At 33.0% G+C, this 23,381-nt stretch overlaps 1 protein-coding gene across 1 annotated transcript in view; it reads left to right on the forward strand.

Annotated features, from left to right (window-relative positions):
• Positions 1 to 509: 509 nt before the first annotated feature.
• The window catches only part of LOC126740809 (eukaryotic translation initiation factor 4H-like), a 35,460-nt gene continuing 12,588 nt past the window's right edge, over positions 510 to 23,381 (forward strand). Inside the window, exons 1-4 of the mRNA XM_050446993.1 lie at positions 510 to 778; positions 17,540 to 17,823; positions 17,879 to 18,042; positions 18,100 to 18,316. Coding sequence (XP_050302950.1) covers positions 741 to 778; positions 17,540 to 17,823; positions 17,879 to 18,042; positions 18,100 to 18,316 — 703 coding nt within the window. The 5' untranslated portion in view covers positions 510 to 740. The remainder of the gene's footprint in view (positions 779 to 17,539; positions 17,824 to 17,878; positions 18,043 to 18,099; positions 18,317 to 23,381) is intronic.

A 23,381-nucleotide genomic window follows, 5' to 3' on the forward strand; every position in this document is an offset into this window, starting at 1 on the left:
TAATGTAATGTGCATTTAATACCAAATAAAGATATATTTATTAACTTGTTAAGAAAAGATGGGGCTTGGAAATGCAGCCAGAAGAATCATTATTCGGTTGGAAATTTTTACCATAAAAGTTTAGAGTAAAATTCAACTTTTTATTAACCCGTGTATAACAACAAATCAGTTGGAAATGTTTGCGTCGATATGAAAAAATCATGGCAATAAAAAAACCCAAAACTCGGAAAAAAATTATCAAAATCGATGCTTTATTGAAAAAGTTATTAGGGATTGAATTTGAACCAAATTTTCGTTGTCTGGTTAATTTTGCGGGCCAATGTATTTGTATTAACTTATGTACATACATCTTGTAATATTTTTTCTTCAAAATAAACTTAATTCGATATTTTTATTATGGTAAATTTCCTAATAATTCCAAATGCGGCCCTGGTGAAAAAGCCTGAACAGTTAGGTTAGCCAACCAAATAAAACAAAAATCCCCAAGAATCTAATTTTTGTTCTGTTAAACAAATTTTCAAAAGAAAACTATTTTGACGTTTCCTTTCCAGTGTGTTTTTCACTGTCTTTCTGCATTTTTCGAGGATAATATTAACTGATCCAGGTTCCGAGCTGCGCTTAAACCAATAAAACCCAAATTCTCGTAAAAATCAAGAAAAGCCCACCATGAAATGATTAGTTGGCCATTTTATCCGCGCCGCTTGTCATCCATTTGCGCACTCGCATAATCAGTATAAAACATGGCCGGGAGAAGTTCACTGGATGACCGGGATAATAGGTAATATTTTTGCATAATTTGCAGTAAATAACGATAATAATATTAGGAAAGTTATACAAAATGAATCTTTAGTAACGTCCGATTGTGTCAGTATACCTCTAAGTCACCAACATAAGGTTTTATGTGATCAAAATCTCTAGTGAAGTTCAAAAGGGCACACATGCTTTCATTCTGATAAAAAGGGACATTTTGTTGTTATTAGTGATAGTTGAGTGTTTTTGGCATGTTAAATCCATTTTAGGCTAACTAGTCCATCCAAAGACAACTAATTTAACATAGTGGTATTTTTTAATTTAACAGTGATATGCTACTTAGTCAACCTATATTGGCTCCTTTTTATAGCCTGTCTTCAAAAACAGGGTTAATTGAGGTGTAGGCAGTTTTGCAGATATCATTAGAACATAGATAAGATATAATTACTAATTTTTGTAGATAGGGCAGTTTTAAGTCCTTAAATAAGATATTAACTAATAATTTGTAATCACTTCTGATGCTAATCACAAAACTCATTAAGCATTGAGCCCTAGTTGTTGGCAACCGTGTTACCTATTTCTTAAGATTTAATGTATTGTGAAATATGAGCTCTGACAAGTTCAGAATGTTTGGATCAGCAGATAATAAAATATTTTATGAATATGTTTTTACATCATATTTACAGTAAGTCTGATGAACTATTACCTAGTATTCAAATATTAACTAACATTGCTTATGGGATTTAGTATAATAACCATAACTCTGTATTTTGTTGATCTCATAACATACACTATGGGGTGAATGAAATATAATGTTAAATAATTCCTTTGATTTAAACATGAAAATATACCAATTGTATATAAATGACTGATTAGCGTAATAACGCTAGTAGTCGACCACTTTGGCAGACTTGACTTTTGCTTGTGTTGTTTTATATACAGTTAATTAATAAAATCTTCTACGGTAGATTCCTTCATGAACTTGTATATTTATATTTCTACGTAAAATACATAACCCGACGATAGAGGTTGCTGGAATAGAAAGGATAATTTTAATTTGAATCTGGCCTAATTTCACTAGTAGTCGACCGAGGAAATCCAGTAGTCGGACGGACATCTTCCTAGTAGTCGACCAGGAAGATCGAGTACTAGACGCCAATCTTCCAATAGTCGACCTAATGTAATTGTTCGAAAATAATATGCTAGTATTAATCTTTTTATTATTTTTATTGTTTAAAATCATAAAAAAATTCTTTGGTATGGTAAAGTTGGTACTTTACTTAACTTAAAATGCATTCTAAAACTAATAGATAGGTATACAAATTATCAGTAAAACTTTTGAACGGGATTCATATAATAATAATAATAATAAGCCTTTATTTCCAACAGGCAACTTGCCCAATAACAGGAAACAGTTGCAAAACAATGAAAAATATAGTTAAAAAAAAAACACACACAAACAAACCTAAAAGAATGAAAAGAAAAGAAAAAGAGTAAAGTAAAGTCACATTCTCAAAAGTTATCCAAAGAATTAGAACAAATAACTATTAATATGATATAAAAACCCAATTATAAAAGTTTAACAAGATAATCACATATTCAACAAAATTAAATTAAATTAAATTAACTGCAATATACCTACTAACTATAACTTAAACACATGGGCCTTAATCCCAAGAGTAATGATCCACCAAGATATCGACAATCACATGAACCGGAGAGAAATTTATATCGCACATGTGACAGATCCGATTAAATATAGCGCATATTGTATATAGTGGCGATTTCAACAGGATGTTAGTATGAGGCCTTGGCAGAAAGAATGTTAGGGGATGTCCAGCATTAAGCCTAGGCACCATGAAACGTACACCGGAAAGAAGTACAGGACTATCAATGAATCCATTCAGTAACCCATGCAGGAATTTTACAGAGAAGATCATTCTTCTGAGTTGTAATGGATGTAGATTGAAGCGTTCCAATAGTTGCCGATGATATATGCCATCCTGCCTGAAGGCCAAAAACTTAGCAAATCTACGCTGAACAGATTCAAGGAGACCAACATGATTCTGATAGAGCGGGTTCCATATAACGCAGCCAAACTCCAGTTTTGATCTCACAAAGCAACAGAAAAGCAGTTTTAATGTAGACTCCAAAGTAAAACTCTGAGAACTTCTAATTATGAACCCAAGCCTTCTCAGGGCTGACTTGACTATGTTATTGAAGTGTAAAACGAATGTAAATTCAGAGTCAAAGGTTATACCAAGATCAGTAATTTGCTCTAATCTACTCAAAATAGTATCATTAATAAAGTAATTAAAATTTAAGGGTGTTTTTGATCTAGAGTAACTGACCACACTACAGTTAGCCGCATTCAAGCCTAACCTGTTAACAGCGCACCATACCTCCAATGTATTTAGACAGTTCTGAAGAAAAACACAATCCTCCAAGCCATATACATTTAAATATAGCTTCAAATCATCGGCAAAAGCCAGTCTATGACAAGTGAGTGACTCAATCAAGTCATTTATAAAAAAACTAAACAGGAGCGGACCCAGGTTCGAGCCCTGTGGCACACCCGACGTTACGTTAAAAAGTTTCGATTCAAAGCCCTCATATTCGACATATTGAGATCTACCAATCAAGTAGGAATGAAATAAATTAAATAATCTCCCTGAAAAACCATACTGAGTTAATTTATACAGCAAAATATAGTGATCTATCCGATCAAAGGCTTTTTGGAAGTCGGTATAAATAACATCGACTTGAGTATTAACATCTAGTGATTCACAGATGTGACTAGACAGACAGGATAAGTTAGTAACACAAGATCGCCCGCTAAAAAATCCATGCTGGTCTACAGAGATGAGTTCTTTTGCGTGACTAAATAGCGACCGATTCAGGATAATTTCGAAAAGTTTTGAAGTTACAGAGTAATGAGATTGGCCTGTAGTTCACGATTAAATCAGAGTCCTCAGCTTTTAAAATAGGTATTATTTTGGCAGTCTTCCAAATTTCAGGGATTTGTTCTGTTGACAGTATTAAGTTGAAAATGTAGGTCAGCGGATCTGCCAGGACACCAATGCAATCTTTAACCAAGAAGCTAGGCACACCGTCTACACCAGATGTTAACTTATTTTTGAGTTTTTTACTGGCCAAAATAATCTGGGAAGCATCAACGTTGGCAATGTCAAAGTGGGGCACATTATCAGACGTCGACGAATGGTTAATGAAATTTGATTGTATAAATGCCTCACCAAAGAACAGTGCAAAAGCATCAACTATGTCTTGTGGGTCTTTAATTACCACGTCATCGGGTAGCCTGATCATACCAGGAATCCTGGTGCCAGCCTTCTTAGAACCAATAAAATTCCAAAAGCTAGATGGGTCCAAAGAAATATTCCTTTCGGTGTTTGATATATACAACTTATATTCATTGCGTATTTGTAGTTTGGTAAGGCGTCTAAGAGAATGGAATTTATTTTGAAAGAATGGAGAATTGTACATTTTAAAGTCCTTGAAAGCCTTTTCTTTCCTATAAATGTTCCTAATCAATTCTCGAGAATAATAATTTGGAAATCTTCTTTTACGTTGCTGCTTAAGAGGAATGTGTGCGGCAAATATGCCATTCAATATATCATATAAGGCTCCACATGCATCATTAACGTTAGAGAATAAATACACAGTAGACCAGTCAGCTTCAAGGATAGAGTCATAAAGGAGATGGAAGTTGGCCTTTCTAAAATTAAAAGAATGAGATAAGTTTTTATTAAGCTGAAAATTATGGACATGTTGGCCTGAGACGGTAAAATCAATTTCATATTTAAAACTTACAGAGTACAATGAGGACAGTTAAAATCTTTTCCTATAATGTCTTCATATAAATTTTCACTAAAAATTGAGCATTTCAAGTGGTACCATCGAGTACACTTATCACATCCGATATTCTTTAGATCTTTTTCTTCGGTGTTGCTTATGAGGTCATTGTCACACAAGTCGCATTAGAAAGAAGAAAGAAAATGTGCTATATTATGTAAGACAACAAAATCTTGTGTACAAGCATCCTAAAAACTAAAAAATTCCAAATTCACTTTAAATTTCAAATTTCAAACAAACATAACATCTAAAACACTTTACCATAAAATTTACACACATTACCAAAATTAATCATAACAAAACAGATTGAGAAAAAAAAAGCATCTTTTTGATAAATTTCATTAAAAAATAAGTAAAGCTGTCAATAAAACAGAATTTAGAACAAGTAAATTAAATTATTTAACAGGAAACAAAACTAAAACACTAAAATGATGTCAGAGCACAGGTTAAAAGGTATCATTAAAAAAATCGTCAAGGCTATAATATGCCCTGGATAATAAAAGTGATTTTAATTCCTTTTTGAATCTCTTAACTTCTAAAATTTGTCTGATACATAGAGGAACATGGTTGTAAATTTTTTTGCTAAGGTATATAAGTGAGTTCTTGGTGAGGGAGGATGTAGGGATTGGTAAGGGAAAATCGTTAACCTGGCGAGTCATATGACCAGTGTTAGAGGGAGGTTTAGGACATTTATGAATAAGAGTAGCTGTTTCTAAGATAAAAAGAGAAAAAAGAGTTAGGATTTTTTGAGATATAAAGAGAGGTTTACAAGAATCTCTTAACCCAGCGGAACATAGGTATCTAATTAATAGAATTTTTCATTTTTCATTTAATAGAAATTTTCTGAAATGAACTCTGTGGTGGTCTCTGGTCCTGGTCAACTGTTTGTTTTGTTGGTCCATTACTTTTTTTATTCACTCATCTCTTTTTTATAGAATTCATTCTTTTTTTTTCATTTTTTTCTGATTCTGTTTTCCGTTTCTGAATAGCTATAATTTTAATTTCTTTGGCACTTTTCTTTTCTGCTTCTAGCTGTCTCCACAATTTGGATGAAATAGCACTTGGTTGCTTTGGTGTTGCCTTACTTTTTTTGCTTTTTTGGATTGGCTTCGGTTAATAAAGTATTTTGTGGATGCTACTGTCCAACGGAGGAATGATTGTGATATTTGAAATTAGATTTAATTTACCGAGAGACCTATCACCATTCAATTTATGTACGTTTTCTGTGCCTACATCATGTACAGAGTCTTCAATTTTTTCTATGGGAATAAGTGAGCCATCAGTTGAAGCAATTTCATTAGGAATTGTTGGTGACTTAATATTCTTTGCAGTATTTTCTTGGACGTTCCCAATATTTTGAACTTCCTCAGGCAACAAAATTGATAAAATATTAGATGAGTTATTCAGTAAAGATTCATCAGTAACTTCATCACTTTTTGTTTGGGGTGGTAGATTCAATGAATTATTTGACAAGACAGTTTTAGGACTACTATTTATAATATAACAGTCATTATTCTCAAAAGCATTTGTCTTGTGTTGAATTTCTTGAGAGAGGAGAGGATCTGAAGCATAGTCTAGTGCAATTTGTGAAACCTGCGTATCTTGAAATAATGGCATTACGGCATCATCGCTTAAAAATCGCTTAAAGTATCTTTAATTTCTGATAAATTAAAGTTTTGTGGTTGCTCTAACTCTTGAAGAACTAGGTTACCCGCTGTATCAATATCATATCATTGGCCATCATTTAATAAAGCAAAAGGTGGTAGGCCATCCAAAGGTTCATGCTCAGGTTGATGTGGATCTGTAGGTTGAACTGTCGGTATCACATTTGAAATTTTATTGTTGTAAAAGGTTTGCACTTTCTAACACCACGCTCCTCTAAATTATTCTGAATACTTTTGATTGTATCCTCAGTGATCTTATATACTAGATCAGTCGCAGGTCGGGAGATTTCTTCTGGTTCTACAGTTCCTTCCAAATCTTCAAGTATATTTTGGACACATTTAGAATAGTCAACCATATTTGGATCGAAAGGAAAAAGGCCGCATTTACGGAAACCGTTCTTAATTGTTTGCGGCAAGTTGTTCTTTTCGAAATTTTTTAGTTTTTAGGATGTTTGTACACAAGATTTTGTTGTCTTACGTAATATAGCACATTTTCTTTCTTTCTTCTTTCTTTCTAAAACCTTTTTTAAAAGTGGACAAAACTTTGATTTTTTTAAGGTCTGGTTTGTGTTTTCTTCCAGCATTTGCCATTCCCGAACTGCTTTATTCCACTCCGTGCGATGTCAGTGTTTTCAAACCACTGACATCGCACGGCTGCATAATATGGGAAGCATTCGGTGGCAGCGCATAAAGAATTATTCCATTTGCTGAACAGAACTGACTTAAGCTTAAAGTTAAATGGCTTTTATGGCCGTCAATGAAAAACAAAACAGGTTTCTTAACCTCATGGGATATTAACCACAACACCAAAACCACCGTACAAGCAACACCGTCAATGCTTCCTTTTCTTTCCCCTTGACTACTTGATAAACGTTTTTATATCCTCTCTGAGCTACAATTTTCCCAGACTTGGGGCACAACGTGAAACTCGTTTCATCTCCATTCAAAATCCTGGTGGAGTCTAACAGGATATCCTCGGCATCTTCACTCTTTAAATATTCTTTTAACTCGCGAAACCATTTCCTGATACTCTCTTCAGTAAGCACTGCACGTCCTTGGACGTTTACCGCCTTTTTTAATGTTTTTTTTTCTGCTCTGAAGCTCTGTTTACTTTCACCATTTTTTGAAAAAAAATGTAAAAAAGCAAGATTTAAAAAAAAACTTCATTAATAATGTAATAAACTTAAAACAATCAGACAATAGGGCATGTGCACGTGACGTCAGCTTTTAGGTAAAACAAAAAATTTGAAAAAATAAAAAGCTTAAAAAGTGCAAAAGGTCAACATTTTTCAAAAGATTTTCTTGCTGTTAACGTTTTTTGTTGTTTCACATGTATGGTTGGTTCTATGATTTTAATGTGTACCTATTTTGTATTATTTTTTATTTTTGAAAATTGTTTTACCTACAAGCATTTGTCATTACTGTCAAAATTAGCGTCATCAGTGTCAATTTTCATTTTCATGCACACGCCCTATAGAGGTAAAAAGACAGTAATAAACACGGTCGACAACTGGTAAAATGACAAAGAATTACTGATAAGTTATTAAAAAAATATAGCTGTTAATTTTCTATTCATTTCTATATGAAATCTGTCTTAAAGCTTCTAAAAACACTTTATACCGGTAGTCGACCGAAGCGGTCGACTACTGGTATAAAATGTGCCGGTTTTTTGCAGATTTTTGTATATCCAGAAGTCGACCTCCTAAAATTAATCGTATTTAGACTAGTTTTTTCATTTTTTTCGTTAAAAATGTGGAAAAAAGCTAATATTTAATAATCACAAGTGGATGTACAAACTCTATCTCAACAAATTCGTTCCTGGTGAAGTAATAAAATAGTGCAAATACTTACCAAATTTGTATATGAGATGCACAAAAAGGTATTACCATTGACTACGCCACATTGATACTAAACTTTGGTTATGTCTCTCCAGAGTAATGCTTCTTTCCGATTGGTCAAATTTGGCGCGAAACCTTCTGATTGCTGGAGAAACGGCGCGCGTTTTAAAATATATAATATTAACCTATTTATTATCAAATATGTCATGAAGTGGCCGACTACTGGAGCCGGTCGACTTTGGGGGACTACCCTATATTAAAATTTAAGACATATGATATTTCTGCAAATAAAAACTTAGCTTTATTTTATTGCATAACTTGGGTTTTTATTTTGTGACATGGAGTCTAATAATTTGGTATAGCGGGTTGGGAAGGACGGGAAGACTTTTCTTCACAAATGAAAATAAATTTTAGAGTCTGATGATGATGAGTGAACTCATCGAAATGCATAACTCTTGACAAAAGATTGGCATTTTCATTTGTGGAGGAAAGTCTTCCTGCCCTTCCCAACCAGCTATATTATAGCCACTCCACTTCAAGAATGTACTACTTACTAATAATTTGATGTTATTATCAATTTCAATTTCAGCTTGGTATAATGCATCAAATACTGCATTACCATTTTCCAAAAATTTCAGGGCAATTAAATGATAATTATATTAAATTAAATTAATATTAAAATTAAAAATTCTTTTAAATAGATAAAATTAAACTATACTTTAAACAAATAGGGTTCAGCCTATTCTATGATGGAATTTTGGAAAGATTTATAGAAAGATTCCATATGTTACTAAAATCCATTTCTACCGTGGACCTGTTTGTTTATTTTGAACACAAGATTAACATCCACATTTTGCTTTATTACTGTCGCATCAGGTAGAGGTTGGCTTCATTTTGTTTTTCTTAAGTACTACTAGTAACATATACCTATATGTTGTATACCATTTTTTTTAAATGGTGTTGTTGCTTTGACAAGTAAGTTGATTTGAAGTTTATATTGATTTGTATATTTGTATCATGTCTTATGTTTTTTCAACCCATTTTGTGACCTTTTTTGTTTTTTTTTTTGTGGCTTATAACAATTTATATTTTAATGATGTTTGTCTAATTCTAAAAATGTTCCTTCCTGTTCTAATTTAAAGTCAAAGTCAAAAAGTAGCTTTATTTGTAACTAACAAAATAATGTTGTGTACAAAGCCTTATCTCTTAATCCTTAATTTCTAAGTTAGTCAATACGCAAAGCACATTCATTATTATTTTATTTTTAAGTTGCATATAAAAAAATAGAGGGTAAACTTCATTTAAACCAATGTAGGACATACAAAGATTTAATCAAATCACGTAAAAAACATTTGAACAAAACTACAAAAAAAGCATCATTCAAACCTTTTAACTAATTGAGAGAGTCATTAAAATATTCCTGCAACGAATAATATGATATTGTTAATAATAGTTTTTTTAATGTTTTTCGAAATTTCCTAGCACAGTATTGTTTTCTTAATGAGAGGGGAAGATGATTAAATAGTTTTTTTTCTGTTATAAATTATGGACTTTTTCACTTGCTCAGACCTCAGTATAGGTAAAGATAGCAAAAAAATCTGTCACATATTATATGGATGAGTAAAATGCAGTGCCTCTCTGAACTTTTTGTCAACAAGGCACACAGTCTCCATAATTAAAATACATTAGAATGTTAGGACAGAGTGATGGAAGGACAACGGACAAACACTCACCCAGTGCCCGTTTTTGTAATAAGAATACTGAGTGAAACAAGTATTCTGAACAAAACCATAATGAAGATGTGATTCGATTAGTTAGAGAAATATGCCATAAGGGCCACTGCTAATACCAGGCTAAATGATATAATTTGAAGAGCATGGCAACCAGAAGAAAGTTTTCTGTTCAACTGAATTATGTGACTTTCAAATTTTAAGGAATCGCCAATGTACAGGTCCAGGAACTTTGCAGTACATGAATGGAAAAATGTTTTATTATTTTAAGAATATGTATGTCACCTAAGTCACACTTAAATTTCAGAATATTAGTTTTGGAAATATTGAGCACAAGACTATTGGAATTACACCATTCCTCCAGACACTGCATATTGCGAACAATTGCACATTTCAACCTTTAAGGACCTTGTAATAATGCTTAAAAAAGGTGTGTTCTTTTTCTATGAAAGAATGGTTATAATAAAAAAAGTTAAAGAACATATTACATTCTCTAGGATGGGATGCAATAGATGATGGTGGGTTAATTCTTAGCTTTTTTTTTAGTTAGTAAATAAATATCCTTATATAACACACAAGAGTGGGCAATATACATCCTGATTAGTATAAAAGTAAACAATTTGTGTAATGATGGTATTTGGTGTTTCTGTATTTTTGTTTAAGCAGAGTAGTCCTTTTGACAAAGTTGAAGCCCTGATGATGCCCTATGGCTGGAAGCGCTAGACAGATGTTACTATATTTCTGATGCTGAATATATGTTTTTGTTCTATTCAACTTTTCCAATAGTCAATTACAGTGTACAACTGATGAAATTTATTATTATTTCAGAGCTAAAGTTTTAAATAATAGCAATGATGAACAAAATTTGTTCACATGTTAATATCCTGGCAACTGGCCTAAAATCTTTTTATGCTCAGAGGTCTGTACAATTATGTTTCTAAGAAGGTTTTAAGATCTTTAGTCTAATTCATTCCCAATTAACTGCACTCTTAATATGAGAACTTGTCATGCATATAAGATTATCAGATGCAGAGATGAGCCCTTAGACTTGTGGATTGAGGATTGGGTTATAGCAAATTAGGGATCATTGCATCTTCACACTAGCATCCATTTGCGTCTTGGAAAACTTGATTCCTGTAAAAAAGGATCAGTCCTTTTAAGTTTCTCATCGTGATGTTTACTCAAATGATATGCGACTTAAATCTAACCTGCTCTTAAACTTCTGTCATAAAGATCTCAAGATGGAAAGCACTCCTTAAGATCTAAATTCTTTAACAAGTGCTGTTAGGTAGTTTCTGTGGAATTAAAAACTACACGAATTTCTCAGAAAAACTTCAACCAAATTACATTCCTGATGTGGCCAATAATAAAAGCCTACTGGGATCACCTTTAAATAATATCTGTTAATGATATGTTAACATTGAGAATGATGCAGATATATTTAATCTTCATTATAATAAATTTGTGTCAAAACTGTCAAATATAAAAACTTTTTGTGTTAATAATTATAGTATACTTTTTTACTATTAATACTTAATACAATTACTTTTACAATGTGATTGCCATTACTACAATACTCTGCTTTAAGATTAAATAAATTCTGGGTCAAAATTCTTTAATAAATTGCCTAGTCAGGTTAGGTATTTTTTTGCTAGATTTTTTGAAGTTTATATGACTTTTTTAAAGGTTTTCTTTGCATAAGTACAAATCAGCAATTCAGTATACTCTCAACAGTGGGAATAGCTCTTAGCAATGAGCAGGTTTAGTCAAACTTGTTACCTTAACTCCACATAGAAGGATCAAGTTTTATTTATTTATTTGTTGAATATATGGAACCTCCATTAAATGTTACAACCTTATATATAGTAAACTTATATATGGTTAATAGTAGTTATCATACAATACAAAGTACTAAATTGAAAATAAGAGAACACTAACAATAAAAAAAATTATAATATGACAACACAATTACTTATCATAATGCAAGCAAGAGATCTTTTCATCTAATTGATACTGAAATTTTTAAATGTTAATATCCAGATGCTTATTTAGAAAACTCATATAATGATTGAGGGCTATGAATATAGCAATATGAGACCTATAAGCACAATGTATCAAAAATGTATGTCAGACCCTTTTAAGGGTATTAATATGAATTGGTTATAAGAACTGTATTTTACCAGAATATTGATATAAGATTGATCTGACCAATAAATGAATCTAGTTTCCCTACCTGAAAGATCATTACAATTTCTAATAACAAAACCCAGCAACTTTGGTCTGCTTGGAAGCCCTCACAGCATTATTAATGTGCTCCACAAAAGACAACCTCACATCAGAAGTGACACCCAGGTCTTTTATAGAAGAGAAATATTTAGTAGGGTGGTTATTGTGTACTTGGTATTGACTGGATTTAATTTGGGAGTCAAGCTGATGTAACAAAATTAATTGAGATTTAGACCAAGCCTATTTATGTTGCACCAAGTGAAAAGGCTATTAGGGTCATCCTGTAAAAGCTTTTGATTAGTAACACTACTTGATGAATTGTGCTTTGCTTGCATTTTAATGGTGTAATAAGAAATTCTAATAATTTGGTTGTAATTTTTACATTCCCTCTCAAGATACCCTCTTATATAGCAAGAAAATTTCCAGAACTATACCTATTTTATAAAAAAAATATGAATTTTTTGGGGTTTTATTATAAAGATTAAACTTAATAGTAGTGACAATATAGCATAGTTCTGCTATTTTTTTTTGTACTTCATTTTTTACATATTGTTTGTAGAACAGATAAAGTTACACTGTACTCATTATATCTATTAACAATTTAAAATATGTAATTTATAGTATAAAAAAAATCAGAAAGATCTGGTTCTCTTGTAAAACATAAAGAACCACCTTACATCTTGGTATTTCTCAAAATATTCCAAATTCTATATTTCACCTGCTATATTGATAATGTATGTTCATATATATATTGAATGTTTATTGCAAAACCATAATAAATCAAATCATAAAATTGAAGCCCATTAACTAAATTAAAAAAAAAGTTATTAATAACAGGTTAACATTTAGATAATGCAAATACTATTAGATATGTTAAACAACCATTTTAAATTCTTGCTTATCTCAATGATTTAACTGTGTGTTTCTGGAATCACCAATATCATTGTTTTATTTAATTGTTTAATTTTAAATTGAATAATGGTGTATTGTTAAAACTCAAAAAAAAGCAATGCAGTTGGTAATGATAATATATCACTAAGAATGATAAAATTGTGAATCCTTTTTTATCTTTTACGAAAACAAACCTAATAAAGTTTAGTTTTGAAACAAGTGTTGTGCCTGAACTATAGAAAAGGGTTCTAATAACACTTATTCCAAAGAAAACTAACCCTACTAGTTAAATATCTCTGTACAATTCGCCCTGTTTGCGGACGACATATCGATATTATGGCCATATTAGGTCATGGAGGGGTTGCAGCAAGCCGTGGAGAATGGTATGAAGATTGTTACTGAAAGGTTCATGACTAATCGTCTTTGTTTAAATCAAAGCAAAACACATATTGTTGGATTTAGGTGTGACAAGCAATTCTGATCATAAATGCTAACCCTTTGCAGAAGGTTGAAGTAACTAAGTTTCTGGTCATTCTGATTGATCAAGAATTATGCTTTTAAAGACCATATACTAACCTAAGTATAAAGTTTTTATCAGGATTGTTTGCTATGCGATTTCTGTAATTCAACATATTATGCTCAAAACTTACATCTGAAGCCCAAGACACGCAAATGAAATCCAGTGAAATCCAGAGTCATGATTTTTGCATGCGACGCATGCGCAAAACGTATTGCTGATTTTAAAAAAGATCCAGTTGCTTTTAAAAATGACCAGGTCCAAAACCTTAATTTAGAAAAGGTTATTGGCATCATTTATCGCACTGTTAACTAAAAAAACTTAATAAAAATGTATCTACTGAACTTTTATTAATCAAAACCGAGGTAGCCAAAACTAGTGATCAACTACAGCAGACGCTGAGGAATGATATAAATATTATTACGAAAACAAATTTGGAACTCAAAAGGTCTTTTTTAAGGGAAGGATCTTTATCCTCAAACAACCAACCCTACTATAGAAACTCTAAACCACAAAAAAAGAATAGGTGAGCTTGAATCGGCAAATAAAAACCAATCAAGAAGATGAAATAATAGCTCTAAGAAGCTTAGTCTCTAAACCTCCATCAAATTTACCCCATGCTTGACACGACGAGCATCGATGCGCATCAATCAACATTGAATATGAGTAAAAATAACAAGTAACAAAAAATAACAAAGTACAGCTTGCAAGTCACTTAAGCAATCCTTCTATTCCTAATAAACCTGGAAGTCTTTCCACTCCAGTCTATCCTAGAAAACAAGACAAACAGTTAGTTATTGACACTGGCCTCAAGAATAGTAATTTAATTGCCGGTGAAGGCAAACAATGGCTGTATCTAGGCAGAGGCAAACCCCTGTAATACAAAAGAGCAGGTTGTTGACTGCATGCAAAATAGCCTCTGTATAAGCAATGTAGTGTCATATTCTTGACGAAAACGAAGATGTAGTTTTCTTTAAAATCGGCGTTAAGGAATCTCTTTTAAGAAGGTTGCTTGAACCTGGCCTGAAGGGTCTTCCTTGCTCAGTAGGACATAACGTGCCTAAGTCACAAAATTTTCAGCAACGACCAACAATGCATCTCAATCAATAGAACCCATTACTATTTTCTACTAAAATGTTAGAGGTCTAAAAACAAAAGTGAAAGACCTTTTCACCTCTGCTCAAGTTGAGTCGAATATTATAATAATCTTAACTGAGACTTGACTGGATTTATAAATTAGTAATGCTGAACTTTTAAGACTCTTATTACACCATATATAGAGCGGACAGGAATTCTACGTCCAGTACCAAACACCATAGAGGAGAAGTACTAATTGCTGTAAATTGTTCTTTTAAATCAACTCTTTTGTGTCTTAGTAATCTCACTGCAGAAGAAATACGGATATCTGTGAAAATTAGAATTTGCACATACTGTATTGGTTCAGTTTATATTCCTCCACTTATGGATATGGCAGTTTATGAAGCCCACCCCACATGGTGACTGTTTCTAACGCCCGTGAGGCATTTGAGAATGTCAAATGTAATGGGTGACTATAACCTTCCAAACATTGTGATGCAATTCTGAAAATATTCTGGGATTCTGGCTTACAAATGTAGGTATTTAAATGTAACTTTATTCTGTGACACTTTTGCATCCCTAGGTTTAGTCCAATATAATGGTACAGTTAACCATAAAAACAACATTCTTGATGTTTATTTTGCTTACTTTGTTTGTCTTAGCTCCATAGTAAAGAGTGTTGATTTGGTAAACATTGATAATTTTCATCCAACTCTGAACATATTATTTTACAGCAATAGCTCTAGTAATCTGAAAACAAATGAATGCCTTTATTCTGATTTTAGAAATGCAAATTATGACTTAATCAATCATTATTTTTTAAGTTTTAACTAGTTGTCTATTATTAGGAGTAAGCTTCTCATAAATTCATACAGTGGTTTTCTAAGAAACCTAATAATTTAATTTATCGAAATAAGATATTACATAAAAATACAAACAGACCAATAGTGACTATAACCACTTTAGCAACCTGAGAATCAGTTATTAAAACATTGCTTTGTACTTTGTACACAATGATGTTCAGATTTATTTGTCTTTCACTACTACAGGTATTATTAAAACTGTAGGCAAAATCAATGATGACTTAATGGTCATGTGTTGGTGGGCAGAGCATAACTCCTTGTTAATTAATTCACAAAATGCAAGCTCTTATTTTTATTCTCAAAAAATCTTATAGAAACTAATAACCTTCATATAAACATTAATGTCAATAAGTACATTGGAGAGAAAAAATACATTACCTACAATAAGTTACAACAAAACTAGATTAAAATGTAAAACATAAAGATTGATTAACTGCTAATCATTTAAAAATTCCATTAAACTATAGTAAGCATTACTGGGGAAAAAATCCTTTGTTTTTTGTATGTAGACTTTTTTCAGTTTTCTTATTTCTAGTGGAAGATCATTAATTAACTTTTTACCTCCATTAGAATAGAGCCACATATAAGTTAGAGTGAGGAATCGGTAGCCTTAGCAGGTAATTTTGTTGAGTCTTGTACTAATTACCTAATTCTAAGTCATTCTTATATTTTTTGAAAACTAAACAAACTGTTTCCAGAATAAAAAGACAATAAAGAGTTAAAATATTATCAGGAACAGAGGGCGATAAGAGTCACAAAATTTAGCTCGACATAATATACCCTGTTCTTTTCAGCAAAACAAATGGTGAATTAAAAAGGTAACTTGAGTATGCACCCCAGAAGTAGATTTCATATCGAAGATGGGACTCAATAAGGGCAAAATATGTTATAATTATCACAGGTTGAAAACCAGTTGAGACAAAACAGTTCATGCTGCTCAGGACGAATAACACAGTAATTTTTAACAGCATATCTCCAATCTCATAGACAGCATGGGCAGGCGTTTCTAAGCTTGCATAATCATAAACGCTAGAGGCGGAAATACACGGTATTAAAAAGTTTTCCAATACCTTTAGTAAGAAAAACTATAATTTGTTGATTTTAATTGGCATTAAAAAATAACATTATATTAAAAAATATATTTTAAGAGTAATCTAGGTTTTTGCAACCATTTTAGTTGTCTTCTTTCTTAAAACTGATCAGTTAATAAGTTTCTAATCTGTTTGTGCCGATAAAAAAAACTTTCGGAAATGTAGGTTGATGCAAAACATTGGAATCTATGATTATTGTAAAATACCTGAAAATTTAAAAAGTTAAGCTGTTCATGGCTTAAGAAGAACCTAAAAGACTTACATGAACAGGAAAACCAATGAAACCTAGTCACTAAGAAATAAAACAGTATTATATTATTGTTGAAAATATTAATTTTATTATTATTGCATTTCTTCTGTTCTCCGTTTAATATTTGGTAATTCGTAAAAACCGCTATGCGGGTCTATTACCTAATGTCTTCTGTATGAGTCAATAAAAGGTTTATTATATCGTTTCTAATAATGGGTTTAGGAATCAACAAAATAAAAGTCCAATCCTATTTAAACTTGTCGACATTTCGCAAGAAATATTTGCATCTTCAGGACGAATTTAACATTGTGGACTTTGGTCAAAAAACAGATTTTAAATGAACGTTTATACCGAAAACATTTAGATACGAGACCAATATACATGAATACAGACAATACTATTAAAATAAAATTTATCACAGTAAAATAATTCAGCTTCTTCTGTGTAAGAAGTGCATTATATACCTAGACACTTATCAGTAGATGTTCTTTCTCTGTCTGTATTCATGTGTTGCATATATTGGTCCTGTACGTAAAAGTTTTCTGTATGAATGTTGATTTTAAATCTCTTGTTTGACTTAAGTCCAAAATTTTAAATTCGCCTTGAAGATGCAAATATATTTTGCGAAATGTCGGCAAGTTTAAATAGGATTGGACCTATTTAAACTTGACCCATTAAACTAAACCCAACAACATTACAAACGATATAACCTTATTTGTTTAACCTTATTTCTACTAAAAGATTTATGATTATCATTTATTTTCAACAGAGACTATGGTGGTCGTCGAGGCGGCAGGAAGCCTCTACCCACCGAGCCTCCTTTTACCGCCTACGTAGGGAACTTGCCCACCGGCGTTGTCCAAGGCGACGTTAACAAAATGTTTAGCGAATTACAAATTAAAAATGTCCGCCTGGTTATGGATAAAGAAACGGACCGCTTTAAGGGATTCTGCTATGTCGAGTTCGATACTTTACAAGATTTGGAAAGGGCTATTGCAATGAACGGAGAAATCGAGGTCGACGGAAACATGATCAAAATTGATGTTGCAGAAGGTTCATAGCTTTAATTGATTTAGTGGTAATTTCTTCACCAACTTTATTTTTCCAGGTAAAAGAAACGATAGAGGAGGCGGGTTTGACAGGGGCGGACGTGCAGGCGGAAACAGAGGCCGAGGAGGTTTTAGGGGAGACCGACCGCAACACGGAGGCTTCAACGATGGTGACTTCGACAGAAGGGGCGGTCAACCAAGGGGTGGCCCCGGGGGTTTTCAAGTAAAGTATTCTTCAAATACATTTAAAATTAGTTATTAATAAGTTGACTTAATTTAGGATCGCGGTGGAAATCGCGGAAACTACGGCAACTTCGCTGGCGAAGATGCTGCTTCCTGGGGCGGTGGCGGCATGAAACAGGGCGCTCCGAGAGGTGGTGGACCGGGAGGCTTTGGAGGTCACTTGGGAGGCGGCGGAAGACCACGGGGAGGTGGTCCCGGCAGTGGACCTCCACCAGACAGGAAGTACACTGAAGACTTACCTAGTGGTAATCCAGGTAAGAGATTATCATTATTTATTTTCAAAATATACTCGACGTTAATACGCACAACGGCCATTTCAAGCATGTGGACGGGACAAATCACAAAATAGGATATGCGAAAAAAAATTTTGCCAATTTGTTAGGTAATATTTCTTCACCAAAATTAGCAAATATATTCTTTATTAATTAGACAATATTTTAAAAAATATAAATGCAAGCAACATGTTTTTATAGTAGAGATAATAGCAATAAACGACGGTTGTGGACGGGACCGGAAAATTCCGTATCATTTATGTTACATAAAAAAAACAACCAGAATTTCTGAAATGGTTGTTTTAAGAAAAAAGATATCGTTTTTAATTTTCAACAAAATACTAGTAAATCACAGTAAATGATTAAGAAAGATTTTTTCTTTAAGAATTCGTAACTAAAAAATGATATTTATTGGTTGTGGACGAGACGGTTGTGGACCGGACAAAAAACCTTAATAACTTTAGAATATTTTTTTATAATTTATTTTAGTATAAATAACAATATACTATGTAATACAACTAAATTAAAGGGAATCATAACGACGAATTAGTTCAACAATAAATAATTAATGATTATAATGTTTTGTTACAGATATCTTTCTTATATTGTTTTGATAGGTCTGACCAATTTCCAATATTTTTTCGGACACAGGCCTAAAAAAGTGGCATGATTGGAGCCCTGCAATGGGCCTGACACTTTCCCATCGAGCGGTTAACATGTTTTTGTTATCCTGAATCTTTTGGCTTGAAACGTAGATAAGATTTATATTGGTTTTACCATTAAGTGCATTAAAAAAGTCTCTACTTTTCACCATTTCCCAGGCTACTCTTTTAAGCTTCCCTCCTACTCCGTCTACAGCCCCCTTCCCGTGAGAAGTGGCAAAGAAATTCTAAAAGCCAGATATATCGAAATCTTCATGAAAATGACATAAATTCGATAGAGTAAACTTATTTTTAAACTGTGCTGCCCAGCCATCAGAACATATCGATACAGTTCTCAAAGTACTATAGGCATTTCTTAACCAATGAACTATTTCTTTTAGAAATGCCCAGACTGCAAACTTATGTGATAACTCATCACTGATGATAGCGAAACGAATGATGGGTATTTTTAGTCCAGGGTACTGCCGTAAATATTGTGACCTGTCTGTGGCTCCAGTGCGCACTTTGTACCTCGTCCTGACTTATAAATGAGTAATTTTCTGCGACGTCTACTTGCAGGACAACTTTTTCTTCATTTATATTGTTTTTTTCTTTCTCAAAATTGCGTTCTTGTGTGGTTTTTACAAAGCAATGAACTTTAAATTTCTCCATAGATTCTTGCAGTTATTAATATCATAAATTTTATAATATCAGAAATTAATATTCACCACAAAAAACTTGAAACCACTGACATTTACTCTGCCATGACAGCGTCTCAATGTATCACTTGTTTTAATCCATGACCGACTATACAAAGTTAACCATTTTTTCCTAAAACAGCCTTCTAATACAAACCTGAAAGTAATGAGTGTCCCATTTTTTTCGGATGTTATTTTTTAAATATTTTTATAAGTTTCTATGACAATTAAATGACATTCAGTAAATATATGGTTTAATAATATACTTTAATGCATTTTCGTATTTTATTAAAAAAATCCAAATCGCTTGAAATGGCCGACAAGGCATGTGGTTTCTAAATGAGCCATATTAATTCGATCCTTCTTTTTATATTTTGGTATTTATTTTTTACGAAGAGTGAATTCAAAACGTTTTTCAAGGGTTTTTCCGCCACTATTAAAACTACAGGGTGTCCGGAAAAAGGAGGCCAATCCGCCGATCACATCTAGGATGGACCAAAATAATGCGACTTTCGTTATGCCATCTTTTAATTGGGCGCTCGGTATTCAACATACAGGGCGTCGAAATGAGAAATATAAAATCGTTTTTTTTTTAAGTATGTCGAGTATTTCATAAGATATTAAATTAAAATTTGGTGTGAGGGGGTTTTTTGGAACGCAAAATGGAAATCCGTTCACGGATTCGCTATACCTTGCAGAGGGCGTCACCTGAGGTATATTGCATGTGTTAAAAATACCAAAACTTTTTGTTTTTAATTGTATAAGGTTATTTTTAATTATAATAAGGTGTAATTGTGGTTTTCGGGGACCAGTATGACAACTTTGCTTTAAAACTTTTAATAGATATGGCATGCCCCATAAATTCCTTTTCGAGACATAGATAAAGTTGTCGAAGTATAATAGATATACTAATTAATAATTAAAGAGAAATTGTTGCCGCCACTGAATTTTTTTCCCTCTTCCCTTGCCTCATTTTATTTTGTTGAAAATTTATTTATTTTTATTTATTTATTTATTTATTTATTCATCAACGTATATAACATTTCAAGTACTTATTAATAATTAACAGTAGTCTTAAGTAAAAACTATAATACTAATAAACAATACTGTGCTAAACATAATCCAAAGATTGGGAGTAGGGCACTATCTCAAGATAGTTGCCCTAGCTGACGACTTAAATTTATTTAAAGATGTACTGAAAAAATCAAGATCTTTTGCAAATCTATTCACTGTAGAAGCTATTCTATTTATAGGACTGTTTAGTAGATAGGATGTTCTGCAAAAGGGAATGTGGAGAAGCGCCTGACCTCGTGTTGTGTAAGAAGATACATGCAAAGAGAAAAGGCACAGACATTCCGGACTTCTAACAATACCATTCAGAACCTTAAACGCAAAGCAAACATCAAAGAACTGCCTTCTCCTTGATAAGGAGTTTATGCTCAGGTAGGACATGGTCTCTGAACAGGTAAGATCCAGGCCTGACTTCATAAGAGTATATCTGGCAAACCTGATAAACTTGTGCTGGATATTTTCAAGCCTCTCAATGTGAATCAGAAAATGAGGTGACCAAACAATATTGGAGAATTCGAGAAGAGATCTCACCAGGCAAATATATAGTGTCTTCAATGCTGACACATTAGTAAAGTCTTTGCAAGATCTTTTGATAAAACCAAGCAGTTTATTAGCTCTATTTACAGTATTTTCGAAGTGGTGGGAGAAAGTAAGACTCGGGTCCAGAAAGACACCCAAATCCTTGACTGAGTCAAGCTCCTTCAAGGGGATACCATCAATAACATATTGACAAGGAGGGGAGACCCTTAAACGAGTAAACCTCATAAACCCACATTTCTCAACATTCAATGACATTTCATTCGACTTACACCAGGAAAACACTCTGTTTATATCTCTCTGAAGCACCAACTGATCCTGAGAGGAGGAAATCCGCCGAAAAATTTTCAAATCATCAGAGCAAAAACTCAGACTCCAGTAGGGAGCCGAGGTGATTGATAAAGAGACTGAATAACAATGGTCCCAAATGGGAGCCCTGAGGGACCCCTGAAGTTGTCAAAAATGGGTTGGACAAAAAACCACCAATTTTAACACGCTGCTCTCTATCCATCAGATAAGACTTGATCCAAAGTAAAAGAGATCCGCTGATGCCGAGATCTGAAATATGAGAGATAAGAATATTATGGTTGACCCTATCGAAGGCCTTACTAAAGTCCGTGTATATCGCATGTGTTTCATTACCGTCGGCAAAAGATTTGAAGATATAGTTGCTAAAAACAAACAAGTTTGTATCCACAGAACGACCTCTGGTGAATCCATGCTGTTGATCTCCAATTATTTCCTGAAATGTGCCAGATAGAACCACCTCTACACAGTGCCCGAACAGCTTAGGAATTGCAGAGAGGATACTAATGGGACGATAGTTAGTTATGTCACTCTTATTCCCAGATTTATAAATAGGACATACATGAGATAGCTTCCAGTTCTCTGGAAAAGTTCCAGAAGTTAGGGACAAATTGAAAATATGAAAAAGTGGAAGGAAAAGGGAATGGCTGCATTCTTTCAAAAGCCTGTTTGGAATTCCATCGGGACCCGCTCCCTTTCTGCTGTCCAGTTTAGCTAATGCTGTTTCAATTGTAGTAGCATTAAGGAACACGTGGTTGATATGGTTAAATTTACATGAGGTATCGAGACCGTCAGAGGCATTAGAAGGGTTAGTATTCTTGTTAAATACAGATAAAAAGTGGGCGGCAAAGAGATTTGCAATAGAAATACCAGTATCGGCCCTGAGATCATGAAGGAACATCTCATCTGGAACGGTAGAATCGCTTTGATTGGACTGAAGTCTTACAAATTGCCAAAAGGTCTTGCTATCGTTCTCTATTGCATTTTCGGCTCTTTCAATGTAATGTCTGTAGCATTCACTAGATAATGAACGGCATTCTGAGCGCAGAACACTAAAACTTAAGTAATCAGTATTTGATCCTGACTGTCTGTACTTTCTATGTGCTATTTTTTTCTGAATAACTAGACTTTTTAGTTCTCTAGAAAACCATGGTGGATAATGTTTCTTGGGAGAGTGTTTTTTTATTGGCACAAACAGATTCAAACAATCATAAACAACAGAATAGAAGTTTGCAACAGTGGTATTTAAGTTATCGTTAACAATTATAGACATCCAGTTGTATGTAGAAAAGTAGTTATTTATAGACACAAAATCTGCTTGATTAAAGTTGTAAAAATATGTTATAGGTAGTTCCAGGTAATTGGACTTACTATTGGGTAGTTGCAGCTCAAGAGCAGGATGGTAAGGATCTGACCCGACTAAACCATTACATTTAGTTGTTAAAGTGGAATGAAAAGTTGTAAAGCAAAGGTCAAGAATTGTTTCATGATCATTAACCACTGCATTGAGCTGCATTAAACCTAGAAAAGTGAATGTGTCACATAAAAGATTTTCTTTATCAGATGTAACATTATTTGGGGTTAAGCCATAATGATCATCACTAGGTAACCATGAAATATTAGAAAGGTTAAAGTCACCAACAATAAGAACATTATTAAAGCTCCCGCAAGCTTTGGTAACAGAGGCACAAAATAAAACCAAAATAAACCAAATTTATTCAGGGCTGTGGCTTTTTAATATTCTATGATAGAGCCGAATGGACTTTGATATTCACTCAAGTATTTCTGTTTCAG

This window comes from Anthonomus grandis, chromosome 9 (genome assembly GCF_022605725.1).
Source record: "Anthonomus grandis grandis chromosome 9, icAntGran1.3, whole genome shotgun sequence".
NCBI lineage: Eukaryota > Metazoa > Arthropoda > Insecta > Coleoptera > Curculionidae > Anthonomus > Anthonomus grandis.